This window comes from Salarias fasciatus, chromosome 1, assembly GCF_902148845.1.
Source record: "Salarias fasciatus chromosome 1, fSalaFa1.1, whole genome shotgun sequence".
NCBI classification, from domain to species: domain Eukaryota; kingdom Metazoa; phylum Chordata; class Actinopteri; order Blenniiformes; family Blenniidae; genus Salarias; species Salarias fasciatus.
In genome coordinates, this window is record NC_043745.1 from 24366195 (window position 1) to 24381769 (window position 15575).

The window sequence follows — 15575 nt, forward strand, 5'->3', positions numbered from 1 at the left end:
TTGTAGCATCTGCTGACCAAATGAATTAAGACATGAAAACATCCTCTACATCAGGACATTAGGACGGTGAATGTGCTCTGTCGTCGCAGCCATGAAGTGGAATATTTTTTAATTACTATGAATAATTCAAACGCATTCAGCTTCACCGGGATGTGTGTGTGTTTGTGTGTGACGAAGAACACTTTCCTGTGACTTGCAGTACAGATTGTCTTCATGTGGCTCACGCTGTCCCGTGTGTGTAATAAATTCACACAGGTGGAAGCTCAAGGAGCTTCTCTAAGCACCGTACACACATCTTACAAATGTTTATGGCAGCACAAAGCTCCAGGAGAAACTAGACTGCAGAATACACAGCTGGAGTTATTGGCATGCATTCTGCTCCTTGAAAACACGGAGCTCTGTTTTAATAAAGTAAAATAATTCCAGATGATCATAGATCTTATTGACGACTTCGGAAAGATCCTTCCAGTAATTTCTTGAGTTGTGACAAGATGATGTTTGTAGCAACATATCTCATCTATCTCGTCTCGTCGGTGGCTTTAATTTAAACTCCCTCCACATGTTAGAATTTTTGCCCAGGTGTGTTTTTCAGTCAGTGTCTTGGCAGAGATATTATTAAATGTGTGCACTCATTTCGATATATGTGGATAAAAAACATGAATTTATTAAATTACATTTACTATAAGCAAAACCGACCAGTTCAATCCATTTATTACTGACAGAAACATTACATTGCGTCCTGTGATGTTATTCTACCTCAGTATAAATAAAGTTGTTGAATCTCGACTGCTGACAAACTGTCTTCTTGTCTTACTGTTGTGAAATTTCCCATTTCTGCCCTCCGAGCCCCGAGGCTGACGTTATTCCTCTGATTCCATGTCTCACGTTTGAAAAGAAGCCAGAAAAAGGTTGTTTTTTTTTTTTTTCCTGACAAGTGTCATAAATGAGAACTTTCCTTCATGCATTCTCTCTGCCTTCTTGTGAGACGAGGAAAAACTGGAGCAAACAGACAAACAGTTTTGACACCGTTTTGTTTTCATAGCAGAAAAAAAAAATATGAGGCAGAGTTGAGATGTTTGTGCTGTTATGTTCTCGACGCTGCTCTCTGGGCTCCACTTGTACAGTTTTACAATAGCGATAGGTGGTGTCTTCCTTCTAATGGAGCGTACAAACGACCTTTCCGTCTCGCTGCCACTCCACAGCTGCAGCTGGAGAAGAGTAAGGGCGAGATCCTGGGGGTGGTGATCGTGGAGTCGGGCTGGGGCTCCATCCTGCCCACCGTTATCTTAGCCAACATGATGAACGGCGGGCCGGCAGCCCGCTCCGGCAAGCTCAGCATCGGGGACCAGATCATGTCCATCAACAACACGAGCCTCGTGGGGCTGCCGCTCGCCACCTGCCAGGGAATCATTAAGGTACAGAGACTCCGAAGATGCATTGCTGAGAAAGAAGCAGAAAAAAAAGATAGAACGTTTATGTGGTTTTGTCTGTCTGTGCGTGAATTAAAGGGCTTAAAGAACCAGGTCCAGGTGAAAATGAACATTGTCAGCTGTCCACCAGTAACCACCGTCCTCATCAAAAGACCCGATCTGAAGTACCAGCTGGGCTTCAGCGTCCAGAACGGCATCGTGAGTAATCACAATCCTGATGAGGATCAGACCGCATCCTGACATGTGACCGAAGTTCCACCACATTTCAGCTGATCACACTCTTTCTCACATAAAGTGATCAGTGTTAGGTGAATCGGGATATCAAATTTAAAATATCTGCTAAAGAGATTGAAAAAACTTTATTTTATTGTATTTATATTTTCCAGCATGTTTCACAGCAGAAGATCTCTGATTCTCTTCGGTGAGGCGTTAATGTGCGACCGTTCGCCGTTGTCTCATGCGTGCCATTGTTTCTTCTCCCCCCCTTCCTGCAGATATGCAGTCTGATGCGGGGGGGCATCGCGGAGCGGGGCGGCGTCCGCGTGGGTCACAGGATCATAGAGATCAACGGGCAGAGTGTGGTGGCCACAGCGCACGAGAAGATCGTCCAGGCCCTCTCGAACTCTGTCGGCGAGGTAAAACAGTTTAACATAATCTCAGTGGGTAACTTCAGCGTACTCTGATTTAGCTTATTAACATTATTCAAACTGCAGGATATTACATGTTCCCGTTTGCCCAGGCTGTTGAGGCTTCATTGATATTTTAGGACAACTTTGATGTAGACCACTTTAACAAGCGTGTTTCCTGCCATCTGATCCTTCACATGCACCAAGTAATCACTCCGTGAACCCTCGATCAGGCAGGTGACAGTCTGCTGCCAAGCTAATGAGCGTGATTTATCAGCTCGGTGGAGAGCCAAGACTTTCTGAACAGAGGAAACGCCAGGGATTAGAACTCATCACACTTCTGTGCTCTTGCAGCATATCTTAAGTTGGTTTTTGCAAGCTTCTTTTTAGCTATTTTGTACATTTTTAATTGTGTCTCAGTGTCTCAGGTTGTACTATTATAATTTCTAACATCGCTCAACTGTATGTTGTTCATCTTCCGTCTTTTATTGAACATATAGTGTGATTTTGCAATAACTTTTCACGAAGTTGAATTATTCATGCAGATTTTTTTACAGCAGGGCAAAACATGATTTACAACTCCAAACTCTGATATGATGTGCAGAACTCTGAAATTATGAGCCAGCATTCATTTGCTGATGCAAAAATATTGATGGCATTAAATTGAGCCCATAATCAAACAGCTCAAAATGTTCCACAAGTGATCGACAAGGCGAGAGAACAATGAAGCAATATAAGGCAAGTGTGATGAAAAAGAGACAGAGGATCTCCTGGAGAACTCTGCTTTAGAGGAGTAATCCAGGTAAACTACTGCTGAAATTGATTAAATCCCTCATCATTCTACACACATAAATGCCGCAGATTAAAAGACGTGATGAAATCCGTTTTGTTCCACTTCCAGATCCACATGAAGACCATGCCAGCGGCCATGTTCCGGCTCCTCACAGGCCAGGAGACGCCCATGTACATATGAGAGGCGGCCGGGGAGCGCTCCACCTGACGGGCTGTGATTGGTTCCCGTTTCAGCGCAGACCGGTGGCGGTGTCGGCGGCGGCGGCGGCGGCGGCGGTGTCGATGGGGGAAACTCACCTCTCCCAGTTCATTCATTCACTCACTTGTCCTTTCTTCTTTTTTTTTGTTCTCTCCTTTGGTCTGATGACTCCGACTATTCATCATCTCTTCCTCGTCTGTGCTTAACATCCAAACAGCCATTTTATTGACACAAGACGCTTAATCCATCAGACCAGCTGAGGAGGCAGTGTGTGTGTGTGTGTGTGTGTGTGTGTGTGTCAGCGTGTGCGTGCGTGTGTGTGCGTGCGTTATTTATTTGTCCTGTCTGTGCCCTCCGGTCCCCTCGGTGAGACGGTGGTGGACGGACTTACTGTCTGAATGCGTCACAGTTTATTTTTTTATATTCATGTAATGCAATATGATACTTCTACTATACTTGTATAGTTTCATTTTCCTTTCTGTTAATTTATTTCTCATGTAAATACATATTTTGCTAATGTTGTGACTGGAGGCAGTGGGGGGAGGGGGAGGGGAGGGGGAGGGCGTACAACTGCTCTGTAAATAACTCTCGCCGTTGAATTTAAAGCAGACCGCCATGATGGCAAAGACACAAGAAAATGCCGGACGTCTTAGCAGTTGCCAGTGAACATGGGGGGAAACTTCTTTGAAGCGTGGGGTTTAAATATGCTAAGTTGATATAATGTACATGTGAATCAAACCCGGGCTTGCGCCGGGGGTTTATGGGAGAAACGCCATATCCTTTTGATTTTACCACATTTTAAGGCAATACGCGACTTCAACCTCTGAACGGCAAGATAAACCTTTTCTAAATCTCATGTACAAACAATCACACGTATAAATAACAAGCAACTCTTAACATACGTCAGTTATGCTTTTGATATCAAGTCACATGTATGAATAACGGTTCTTTTCCTTTGTTTTCCCGTGCGCTGCTCTCCTGTCTGTTCATCTTAAGTGTTTGGACTGAAACTCATGAGTACTATGAGTGGATTGTGAATGTAACTGTGTCGTGCGAGCTGTCCCATTGCCATAAGCAGTATTAGAATGTCTGTACATAAAGAGAAACTTGTCTAGTGTTGTGCTCACGATAAAAAAAAAAAAAAAAAAAAAAAGAGAAAGATTGAACAAAAACACACACACACACAGGTTTAGTCACTGCAAACATCTTCCCAACTGTATGTTGGCCTTCAGTCCTGAGTGGGAAAGAGAGAACTGTGAATGACACACTGTGACAGACGGAAGCCTTACCGCCGAGTATCGCTTCGACAACGCATCGTAGTGAATTTTAATCGTATGAACATTATCTGTGTGCATGCCTCGTAAAGTAGTATCATGTCACTGTGTCAAGATAATAAAATCTGAGCTAAACCTGCGGCTGGATTTATTGCAACTTCATCAAACTTCAGTTTCAAGAGTTTTTTTTTTTGTTTTGTTTTTTTTTAAAGGATGCCATTTTGACAGTAATTTGATTAACTTGTTCATGTGGAAGTTGATACATGAGAAAGAAATGCAAAGAAAATGTGTCTTTTTGATGATTTTGACTACAATAGCTAAGAGTCTCAACAGATCCACAGCTGATGAACAAACTGAGTTTCTTATTGACGGGTTGCCTCTGAATTGAAACCCCATCATGCAACATGCTCCAGATGAGTATTTCATGCACAGTTCGGTGACCTAAATGATCACACGCCAGGTTTCCAGAGCTAAGTTGTGCATTGCACCGACTGGAGTGGTCATCATCGCTGCCCACGTCCAAACAGCAGCGGCGGCAGCAGAGCTGCGAACCGCGCAGCACTGAGAGGAGAGTTCACGATCCCATCTGAGGGATTCAGCCCTTCTGCTGCCGATGCTCAAAATAAGACTTTGCATCAGCAGTGCTGAAGCTTCGGGGATCGGTCAACACCACCGATAGATGTGCAAGCAGCGTGTTCCTCCTGTGAAGAAATCACTCCGGCAAACCCACACAGCTCTCAGTCCACATGAACAGAAGATCAAGGTGAGAGAGATCCGGAGTGTGTGTTGGATTAAAAAGAATAGTATCAAACCTTAAGTTGAACTGGCAGTGTTGTTATTGGGCCATTCCTAGTTTACTGCACAATTTCTTGTTTGTTTGTTTTTTTAATTGGGTTGGGGTAGGAGTATGGTCAGCAGAAAATCCCACACAACTGGTAGACCCTGACAGGAAGGGGAATGTTGCAACACAAATGAAACAAAAAGCATTTTAACATTTCATCCAGACGGACTGGATTTCAATGTGATAGTCCTGTCTTCCTCGACATTCCCACAAGATTTTATAGTTCCATGAGAAACTTGTAGAAAACGGAACAGCTCACAGTGATGGACGGCCTGGACAGGTGGAGAGAGGCAGAGAAAGATGGAGGGCGGCTGAACAGAAGCTGCCGGAGGTTTGAGTCAGGTGGGCAGCAGCGGCCATTATTATAAAATGTGTCAAATTACCTGAAACAGTCTGATAGGAGAGGGTTTTTTTCCCCACTTTCACTGGCAGAAGCTACTATTTCATTTCACATTATTCACTTCTTTCATCTGACAGAAATATCAACTGTGACTATAAACAGGAGCAGTGTTTAGTCAGAGGTTGGGATGCATAATATAGCCGAAACACCTCAAAACAAGTTTTTCAACACAGAAGTAACAGCATATGTAGAAGATGATGAATGTCTGTGTCTTACAGACATTTAATATAAACCATCTGAAATAATCTGAAGTTTTCTTTTTATCTTTTTTCCTTCAAACATCAGTTTTTCTTTCAAAATATCAGCAGGGGTGATGTCCGTTTCAGTTTTATTTGTTGGGGAAAGACAATGAATGTCATTGTGAATGTCACACTGATAAAACTGTCAATAATTTCAGTTTAATCTGTTGCTGCCCTCTAATGCCCACAGCCCGGTATTGCAGCACCTGCACAAAAAAAAGCTTCAACAGCTGTTCTGTGATTTCAGCATTTTATTTTTTCAGTCTTTTTTTACTCCGTTACAATGCTAAAAATTATTTTAAAATATGCAGAATTCATAAAAATAAAATCAGACAACTATTACAGAAGCGTCCTGAGCAGCATAGAATTATTTCTCGCACATTTGAGTGAGGAGTTCCTGTCTGACCTGCGGGCTACAGCAGGTTGGATCTGAGCTTCGAGCGGCTCTTTGAACTCGCTCTGTTATTTTCCTTCAGGTCAACGTCCAGTCTGCGGTCCGTCACGCTGAGCGGCGCTCAGCCGGCCTGTTTGGCTTCGCCTCGACGGGCCACATCAGGGGTTTTGATCGTTCTGGTCACACTTTAACATGACCTTTATCCCCAGACCCTGACGCGTGGTCTCAAAGGCCTCGCCGGCCTGCTCCAGGGGGAACCGGTGGGTCACCAGGGGCTTGACGTTCACTTTCCCCGACGCCAGCATGGAGATGGCCATCGGCCAGCTGCAAACACGAAAGCATACCAGATTAATACAGCAGCAAGTCTCTGCATCCGTCTTTGCTTTATACATTCAAAAAAGAAACGGCGCAAATGAAGATTGTTCATACGTGTTGCAGTAGCGGAAGACCCCTCGGATGTCCACCTCCCTTATGGCAGCGTTCATGAGAGGCACGGTGACCATCGGCGCTCCGTGTCCCACCACCACCACCACGCCTCCGGAGCGGGTCGACTTACGAGGGCGGAGGAAAACAATTACCGTGTGGCTCGATTCACAAGACGTTAGAAACATTTTGGCATCTGTTTTCAGCTTCCACATAAAATTCCTTTTTAACAATATGATGGGCTGTTGACTGGAATCATGTTCTACACAATGTTCAGTATTGGTTTGAATATATTTGACAATGTAAAATTAAGAATAAAGTAATGATTAACCTCCACTGACAGGAAGTTATCTTATCTATCATCGGCCATAACTGACAGGAAGAGTGAATAACACTGATTAGCTGTTTATCAAGATGCTAAGTGGGAAGTACCGGGCAATAAGTCAAGATTAATGTAATAAAAGTAGAAAAATGGGAACTGTGACAATTTGAGTGAGTCCAAAAAAAAGAATCACAGCTCATGAGAGGTGTTTCCATGAGCAGCTCAGATTCTATGAAGTGATCGAAGGAAGAGTGGAGGACTGGTCACTGTTTTACTTATCGTCCAGGGGTACCTTGCCGTTCTCCTTGCTGGTTCAGCTTCTACACGCTGCGATATTAGTCAGTAGAAAACTTCTAACAGTTTGTAATTTGAAGGTTCTCATACATAAATGGCAGTTTGCAGGCAGCTCTCGGCGCCGGTGCATTCGATGCTGCAGTTCGGCTGCGCTCCCAACAAGTCCTCCACACTCTTGGCAACCTGCTGGGGTCCGTCGGCTTTGGTCACTTTGAGGTGAAAATCTGCGCCGAGCTCCTCGGCCTTCGCCAGACGCTCTGCGGACAGATCTGAGCACAGCAAGGGGGATGAACACAGGGACCGCGCGGAGATACTGTCACTGTGCCTTGTTGAGAGCCGTGGCAGTCCAGATAAGAGTTTATGAAGTGAGAGTTACCCGTGACGATGACCTTTGATGCTCCCATGGCCTTGGCCACGAGCAGAGACACCAACCCGATCGGTCCTGTAGAGCGAAAGAAAGCCTGTTCATTAGGTTGTTGTGACAGCACGGCAGTGAGTTAAATATTATCTTGTCATGTTGTTTTTAAGGTTCACCGGTTGCCGTGTCAGCGTGATTTCCACATCTCGTGGAGTAATCACATCTCAATAACACAGACACACCGAGAGTTTGTTGCAAACTGTGGGGATGAGCCGCGTCTTTACCTGCGCCGCAGATGAGCACCGTGCTGCCGAGCGTCACGCCGGCCCGGCGGCAGGCGTGGATCCCCACGGAGAGAGGCTCGATCAGAGCGCCCTCCTCAAACGTGACGTTGTCAGGCAGCCTGAACAGCCAGGGTGTGTGTGAGGATTAGGCAAGAGAGCGATGGAGACATGAGACGACCCTGTGGTCATTTCTGTTGCAATACGCAACGGCGGTTACTTGTAGCAGAAGTTGGCGCTGTGCCGGTAGAATCGACACAGGTTCCCGTCGTCGGGGGGCGTGGCGCAGAAGAAAATAGTAGGCGACAAGTTGTAGCGTCCGTTTTTGAAGAACTCGTCCATCTCTCGTGGCACTCCTGGCTCAACGGCCACTCTGTCACCTGGAAAAAAAAAAAAAAAAAAACTATTACAAAAACTATTACAAAAACTATTACACAAGCTTGTCTCATTGAAACTGTAATATGTAATATATGCGATTTGGCTAGCCTAGTGTTAGTGGATGATCGGTCAACATCCCACCACTTACCTATCTTCAGGTGTTTGACCGCTGAGCCGACCTTCACCACCCGCCCAGAGGCCTCGTGCCCCAGCACCATCGGCTTAGTGACCACGAAGTCCCCGATCCGGCCGTGCTGCCAGTAATGCACATCCGACCCACAGATCCCCACAGAGTGCATCTGCAGAACAACATCTGAGAGCAAAATACAGCCGAGAAGACGGGTTGGACGCAGCAGAGGGGATGATGATGGAATTTTACAACTGTGTCGCAAAACAATACAAAGAAGGGAACAGTTTGACTTCTTTCCGTGCTTTTTGCCTGTGTGCATGGACTTTCTGTGAAAACTTTGGTTTAAAATCCGACGGTGCAAAGACATGTGTTTAAAGTATGTGTTACTCTAGAATTGCTCCAGCAACCCTGAGGAGGATAAAGCAGGATAGAAGACAACACTGCAGTCTAATGGTCAATTTTATAACTGGTCAAAGAAACGAGAGATCAGTGTTTTGGGTCATACAATGATGTGACAATAAACGGAATATAAAGCTTTAAAAAAAAGAGAGAGAGAGAGAGAAAAGGCAGTCTCCCCACAGGATTAATGGTCAAAACTGCTTTAGATTCACTTTTTTTTACTCTTTGAATTTTAAACCACAACTACTATCAAAGATCAATAACATGTCAAATATAAGAACATAAACAATAAATATATCAAGTATATCAAATATGTAAATGTAAATATGGCAAAAGCAACAATAAAAAAGATTAAAAAAACATAGATTCACTTTCTTGCATAAGAGACCTTGAAACTGGGACAAACCATAAGTGTTTGAGTTTTAGCACAATTTTTATTCAGTGTATTGATTAACTGCAAAATGTGCTTTCCGCCTTGATTCGTGTTTCAGGTAAACTGAATTAAATAAAATTGAACAAATCCCTCAATCTGATAAGCATATAACACTAGTTTATGAAAAGAGAATTTTGTTGTTTAAGCTTAGTTTGATTTAATAATAGTACTTTTACTTGTAATCAAAGCAATATGACAATAATTATATCTGAATACAATGTTCAGTACACATACTACTTTACGGATTACTCTAAGTGTTTATTAATAAGGCTGTAATAGATGGTGAAGTTAAAGTAGATTGCAGGTGATTAGTTGATGTTAAGAGGGTTCTTCATATTTTGCTACTTGGCAACAAATAAAAAAACGGTTAAACTATTTGGTGAAATAATGCAGGTTAATATAATGATTCATAGTCAAAAGGACTTATTTACCATTAGGTCCCGGTTCTGGAACTGGACGGTTCTCCTGTGGACAGACACACAGACAGAAGTCAGCCTCGGTGTCTCCGGTTCAAACAGGAGGTCTGGCAGCGGGTCGTACCAGCCGGAGGTCCCCTCGAGCCTGCAGCACGAGCGTCAGATTCTCCTGCGCCATGACCGACCTCTGCAGACACAACACGCCGGGCCGTCCCCGCCCGACACTGGCTTTAAAGCTGCTGTCAGATCAGAGTCCGGCGGCGGCGGCGAGCACGAGCACGAGCAGGCGCAGGCGCAGGGAGCGTCAGGCGGCTGCTTCCGGTGCACGCAGCGGAGGCTGGAACACAAACACCGCCGCTGATTGGTCCAACCCGCCGAGGAAGAAACCACCGTGCGGGGGAGGGTGGCCGCCGCACCTCACACTTCTGGACACACACAAACACACACCTTTATATAAAACACTCCAATTATACATCATATCACGTCTGTGTTGCTCAGTTATAATGACCCATATGCTGTGTTTACACGTCAATTGTTTTGATTGTCTCTGTTCAGTTTAAATCAGAACTCACAACTGAAGGGAGGATAGTTTGATCACTTCTCAGAGCTGGAAACAACGACACATTCTCACCTTAAATTCTGTTCATATAATCTCTATTATTAGGTTATTATTAGTTATGCACAGTAGTGGTCATCATTCTATGATCTTTACATGTAAAACACGTCTTTATACTTCACTGTTCCAGAGTGGAGAACTGTGTTGACACTTTACCCACTGTGCTGCAGTCGTATTCATCCATCCATTCTACCCATCTTGTCTGTCAGAATCACAGTCAGAATCATTTATTGGCCAGGTTTGACAACAAACTAGGAATGTGACTCCGGTTAGCCGTGCTCACAGCAGAGTACACAGATAAATAACGAAAGGATAAATACACAGTAAAGATAAGAGACACAAAAGTCAAATTAAATCAAGTTAAATTAAATTAAGGTTAACTACTGAAAGGATAAATACCCAAGGAGAGAGGCATAACATTAACAATAAACATAAACAAGTATTTACAATGAAAACAGATTAAAAAAAACTAGAAAGTCAAGAATATATTATACTTATATGGCTAAAAGTGCAAGTAACAGATTATGAGGAGGTGTAGTGGACTTGTTTGCTGAGACTCCGAATCACTTAGAGTTCATCAGGGTCACAGCCTGGGGGAAGAAACTGTTCCTGAGTCTGGTGGTTCTGGCCTGCAGAGATCTGTAACGCCTGCCAGACGGCAGGAGTTTGAAGAGGGTCTGAGCAGGGTGTGAAGGGTCGGCAGCGATGTCACCAGCCCTCTTCCTGACCCTGGAGAGGTACAGGTCCTGGATAGAGGACAGGCTGGCGCCTATTGTTTTCTCTGCTGACCAAACAGAGAAAACAAGTCTTCTGACTATAGACGAGAGCAGGATACACCTGTGCAGATCACCAGTCCATCACAGAACAAACAGACAGGCAACCACACACACTCACATTCACTCTCACGGGCAATTTAAGGCCATAAGTTCACTTCACATGCGTGTTTATGTACTGTGGGAGGAAACCGGAGAACCCAGATGAGAGAACATGCAAACACTTGAACTCTGACCGTTTAATCTTAAACTCCGACCGTATTTAACTTCTGACCACAGACTGTCACTGTGAGGTGAGAGCTCAATGTCAATTCAGGGTTGCTGCAGCTGATCTCAGCTAACCATGGGCCAAGGCAGGTTATAGGAGAAGCCTCCAGTCACCACAGGAAACAGGAGAGACAGTCACACACACACAATTACACTGACAGTCAGTTTAGTCACTGTATAGAACATGCAACATGCAGACTTTGAACAGAAAGGCCCAGCCCGGACTCAAACCCTCAACCTTCTGACAGGAGAGTGCTGACCACCGGATAGCTCTTCATTTGCAGACAGAATCCACACGTGCACAGAGGAGAACATGCAAACTCCAAATCCAGCCCAAGCCAGATGGGACATTCTTGCTTTGAGTGCTTCTGAATATACTAACGAAATGTACTTGAAAGACAAAAGAAGTGCTTCCTGCAAAAAAACTCACTCAAGTATTGATGCAGCAAAACAAATAAGCTTTTAATAAACACAGACATTTTTTTCAAATGGAAAACAGTCAGTAACCAATAAATATGACAGCTGAGGTGACATTACAAACAATTTGAACAAATATGAAAAACTCACACATTAGTATTTTATTTAAAACTTCAGCCATCAACCAGCAGTGTGTGTGTGTGTGTGTGTGTGTAAGAGAGAGAGATTACGTGTGCTGCGAACAGTCACAGAGGACTTGACACCGAGCACAGCGGAAACACCCAGGATGGAAATCACACAGATGACCTGAATATTTCTGCAGGTTGTCCATGTTCACGCTGACTGCAGGGAGGAAGCCACAGAAAGAAAGAAAAAAAAAACTGTCGTTAAAGTCATGCAACACACCAAGAACAAGATTCTCCCAACTGCTTTCAAACATTCAAGCTCTCTAGAAAACGATAATCTTGCAGTCACAACAATGGACACCACTGCAAGAGAGTGAGCTAATGTAATGTCCCTCAGTTTGTCTGCATCGCCGCATTGCCAGATGCTGTATGGCAGAATGGGCAGAAAAAGCTTTTACCCCTCCCAAACAAAGCAACAAATTCTGCCCACATTTATGCAGAGATGTGTCCATAAAATCCATCCGTGTTCTACTCCCCTCCATCCACCTAGGCAGGATAAGGCAGATTTTTAAGCAATTTTAAAGTCACCAATTAAACACAAATGCAAGTTTTGATGGGAAGCGGACTGCCTGCATCGGTAGAAGAAACACTGCACAAAAAAGCTTATCACTTCACCAGTCTGTGGCCACAAAATGTAGTTCATTAACCACAACAGTCACAAAAAAGGAAACACAATGTTGGTTTAAGGATACAGAACTAACAAATGTGAAGAACACAGATCTTCAAGTAACAACCTAAAATTAATCTGTGAGAAAACAAATGTTAAATCTTACCTGGAGTAGAGCTGCCATGAGGAGGATTTTGTGAATCTCCCTCTGTGTCAGACCTGCATCAGAGTGACAGGTCCTGGCTTATTTTAATGGATATTTACATTTAATTGAGGTCATATTTAAATATTTAAAGAGTACAGTGAACTAACTCGATCCTGCCGATGTGCTCTTCTCGGCACTCATCTTCTGTCGGGACCATGGAGCGTTCCGCAGACTCCTGTTAAGTAATAAGTAGTAGATAGATGGAGGCGATGTCCTTTCTCAGTTCACTCTGTGTTGTTCGATGCCCTCACCTCTGCCTCGGACTCTTCATCATCACACTCCCAAATCAACCTCCCAACCACGTTTCTCACCTCTGCAGTGACAGTGGGAGGAAAGCTGAGTGAGCAGAGGAGGTGGTGTAGGAGTGGCTGCAGTGTCTGAATGCAGTGTGGAAGTAATTTCAGTAGACTATAGATTAGATGTCCCATAAATGGCTCCCGATCAACAAGAACAGCGATGTTTGTGAAGTTCAGTGAACTCTTCTGTCCAGTTACTGTACGTATATTGTCTTACAGCTTCTCTTGCTTCAATATGGCATTAGCGTGGCTCACAGCAGATCAAAACACACACACACACAGATCCGTTACCGTCCTGGACAGATGCTGGGGGCAGCACATAGTGGCCGATACACACAGACTTCACACTCTGCCGCTTCTCACAAGTGGACAGAAACAGGCTGTGAAACACCGTCACCTTGTTCCACAGGAAGTGTTTGCTCTCAAATATCCTGAAATACACATAAGCGGTGCACAACATTACATGGTTGTCAAAAAAAAGGAAAAAGTTTGTGATCGTGCTTACCTCTGAGTATCAGGACATGCTGCATCCTCACTGAAAAGGTAGTCTGCTTTCCTCCAATGAGCCACAGTCCCAGACTCCAATGCTACGAGTTCAGATACCAAAGTTAGAGTCCTGCTTTTCACTGTGCTTTGACAAATAAAGGTGAAATCTTCAGGACAAGAAAGTCAATTCTGAACTAGTCTGCCTTCATAAAATGCATCATCTAGACCATTGCAGCCCAATTTGATCTAAACTGGGACGGACAGAAAAAATCATATCATAATAACCTATGAATCATGATCCCTGCAGTTTTCTCTCACATTTGGTGCAAAAATAATACAAGTGCAAATCATTACAATGACATACTGAGTATGACAGAAGCAGAAATTCTACATATGATAACAGGGGGCGCTAGAGGGCCACACGGTGGTGTAGTGATGAATATCTTCTGCTGGGCTTCTCAGTCCTTGTCCTGGAGGTCTGTGGTCCTGCATGTTTTGAGCCTCTCACTGCTTCAGCACAGCTCAGGCTGATGTCCTCCTCATGCTGGTGAAAAGGCCATTAACGACCTTATTGCAATCAGGTGTGTTGTTACTGAGAAAGAGCGACAACACAGGACACCAGGCCTGAGGACCAGGACAGAGTGGCCCTGACCTACACTGTGAGTCTGGCTCTGGAGGCTTTAATCGGTAAGGTTTGCATGTTCTCCCTGTGTGTGTCTGGATTTTCCTCTCAGAGTCCAGTTTTGGATCTCGGTGTTGTGTTATCCCCTCTTCTAATAGTGAAGCAATGTGACCCCAAATCAACCCACTAGAAACAGTAGAACCCTTGATTGAAAAATTTTTTCTTATTGTTTGTTTTTGGTATTTTAAACCTTTTCGAAGTCATCCAGACTGAAAGCTCTTGTGGGCCACTTTGGGCAATATGTGTAAAACTTCTGTTCGAGAGTATAAATAAAGACAAAGAAACCTGTTTAGCTGGGCTACCACAGATTTGTGAAAACTTTTTCATAAATTCTCATATAATTCACTTCATTTTGATTTAAGGCAAAAGGAAACGGATATAACATGGACTGCACCACTGTAAACTTATTCTATCTGAATGTTTATCTTTGTCGAGTCATTGAAAGAAAGGAGTTATTTAATCTAAAGGTTTCCAAAGTATTTGATTGCTTCTTGATTACCAATCCCTTCCCCAAATTCAGGCGTTTCATGTAATTTTCAATTTCCATTCATTTATCGACTATGGCAAACATTTACAGAAGGGATCATATCACTGCATTTAGCTCTTAGACAAGCTCGTTAAATTTAATTTGCATCAAAACCCACTTTCAAAGTTAACTAGTTAGTTAATTAGTTAGCTAGATAGCTAATTAGCCAGTTAGTTAGCTAATTAGCCAGTTAGTTAGCTAATTAGCCAGTTAGTTAGCTAATTAGTTAAATGACGTCGCTTCCTTGGTCCCCACAAAGCTAAACATGCTACCTCAACAATGTGTTTATTTCACAATAAAAAGTTTAGCTAGCTGACAGCAAGTTACTTACTCCAAAAGTCCAGATTCTCCTTCCTCACACTACTGGAAAACCACGCAGTTTTACCCCGAAACATGGTCGATATATTGAGAGGAAATCAGGCTACTAGATGTTCATCGAGGAATTAAAATGCATGTGTCGATCTCTGTTGCGTTCACTGACCCACAGAAGACACGTAGGTTTTTCCATTTACTCTAAAGTGAAAGATGGATGAAAGATAAAAGGATTTAACCAAGTAGGCCCTCCTCGAATTAAGGTTTTCCACTCTGCTCCAGATGTTAGCAGTTCTTCAACAAATTTATTCAAAATCCTTTTTATTTTAACCGAATTTTAAGATTAAAACGTGCTTCTTTGTAGAACGTCCACAGAAAAAAGGATAAATGGATTTTCAATACAATACATTTTATATAACTCATTTTGACTACCCACAACAGCAACGTTTTACATGCAGCAACCCATTTTCTGATTTTTCTTTTCCATCTCCTCAAATGTTTCTGAGATTTACCTTCAGGTGTGGCAATAGTCCACACCCCTGACTAGTTTGATCTTGTCAAAGAACAGCTCGCT

At 43.5% G+C, this 15575-nt stretch overlaps 3 protein-coding genes across 3 annotated transcripts in view; 1 reads left to right on the forward strand and 2 right to left on the reverse strand.

Annotated features, from left to right (window-relative positions):
- The window catches only part of apba2b (amyloid beta (A4) precursor protein-binding, family A, member 2b), a 57057-nt gene extending 53999 nt beyond the window's left edge, over positions 1 to 3058 (forward strand). Inside the window, exons 11-14 of the mRNA XM_030094465.1 lie at positions 1203 to 1415; positions 1509 to 1628; positions 1925 to 2065; positions 2958 to 3058. Coding sequence (XP_029950325.1) covers positions 1203 to 1415; positions 1509 to 1628; positions 1925 to 2065; positions 2958 to 3029 — 546 coding nt within the window. The 3' untranslated portion in view covers positions 3030 to 3058. The remainder of the gene's footprint in view (positions 1 to 1202; positions 1416 to 1508; positions 1629 to 1924; positions 2066 to 2957) is intronic.
- A 2974-nt stretch (positions 3059 to 6032) lies between these two features.
- sord (sorbitol dehydrogenase) lies at positions 6033 to 9896 on the reverse strand. Its single transcript, XM_030094693.1, has 9 exons — positions 9754 to 9896; positions 9645 to 9678; positions 8400 to 8564; positions 8094 to 8253; positions 7877 to 7995; positions 7611 to 7676; positions 7325 to 7503; positions 6625 to 6746; positions 6033 to 6519 (listed from the first exon to the last, which is right to left on the reverse strand). Exons 1-9 carry the CDS (start codon positions 9805 to 9807, stop codon positions 6354 to 6356), a joined length of 1065 nt encoding a protein of 354 aa, XP_029950553.1. The 5' UTR covers positions 9808 to 9896; the 3' UTR covers positions 6033 to 6353.
- A 912-nt stretch (positions 9897 to 10808) lies between these two features.
- terb2 (telomere repeat binding bouquet formation protein 2) lies at positions 10809 to 15098 on the reverse strand. Its single transcript, XM_030095273.1, has 6 exons — positions 15021 to 15098; positions 13501 to 13582; positions 13287 to 13426; positions 12928 to 13012; positions 11933 to 12082; positions 10809 to 11082 (listed from the first exon to the last, which is right to left on the reverse strand). Exons 1-6 carry the CDS (start codon positions 15082 to 15084, stop codon positions 10809 to 10811), a joined length of 795 nt encoding a protein of 264 aa, XP_029951133.1. The 5' UTR covers positions 15085 to 15098.
- Between the last annotated feature and the right edge of the window lie 477 nt (positions 15099 to 15575).

What these genes read in the sequence shown, in the direction of transcription:
- terb2 (XM_030095273.1), bottom strand. Translation starts at nt 15,084, where the DNA reads ATGTTTCGGGGTAAAACTGCGTGGTTTTCCAGTAGTGTGAGGAAGGAG. An exon ending in GGAGAATCTGGACTTTTGGA is followed by an intron (nt 13,583 to 15,020) that starts GTAAGTAACTTG and finishes CTGAACTCGTAG; the next exon opens with CATTGGAGTCTGGGACTGTG. An exon ending in AGGGCATCGAACAACACAGA is followed by an intron (nt 12,083 to 12,927) that starts GTGAACTGAGAA and finishes CTTTAACGACAG; the next exon opens with TTTTTTTTTTCTTTCTTTCT.
- sord (XM_030094693.1), bottom strand. Translation starts at nt 9,807, where the DNA reads ATGGCGCAGGAGAATCTGACGCTCGTGCTGCAGGCTCGAGGGGACCTC. An exon ending in GCCTGCAAACTGCCATTTAT is followed by an intron (nt 6,747 to 7,324) that starts GTATGAGAACCT and finishes CGCCCTCGTAAG; the next exon opens with TCGACCCGCTCCGGAGGCGT. An exon ending in GTCTTCCGCTACTGCAACAC is followed by an intron (nt 6,520 to 6,624) that starts GTATGAACAATC and finishes TCGTGTTTGCAG; the next exon opens with CTGGCCGATGGCCATCTCCA.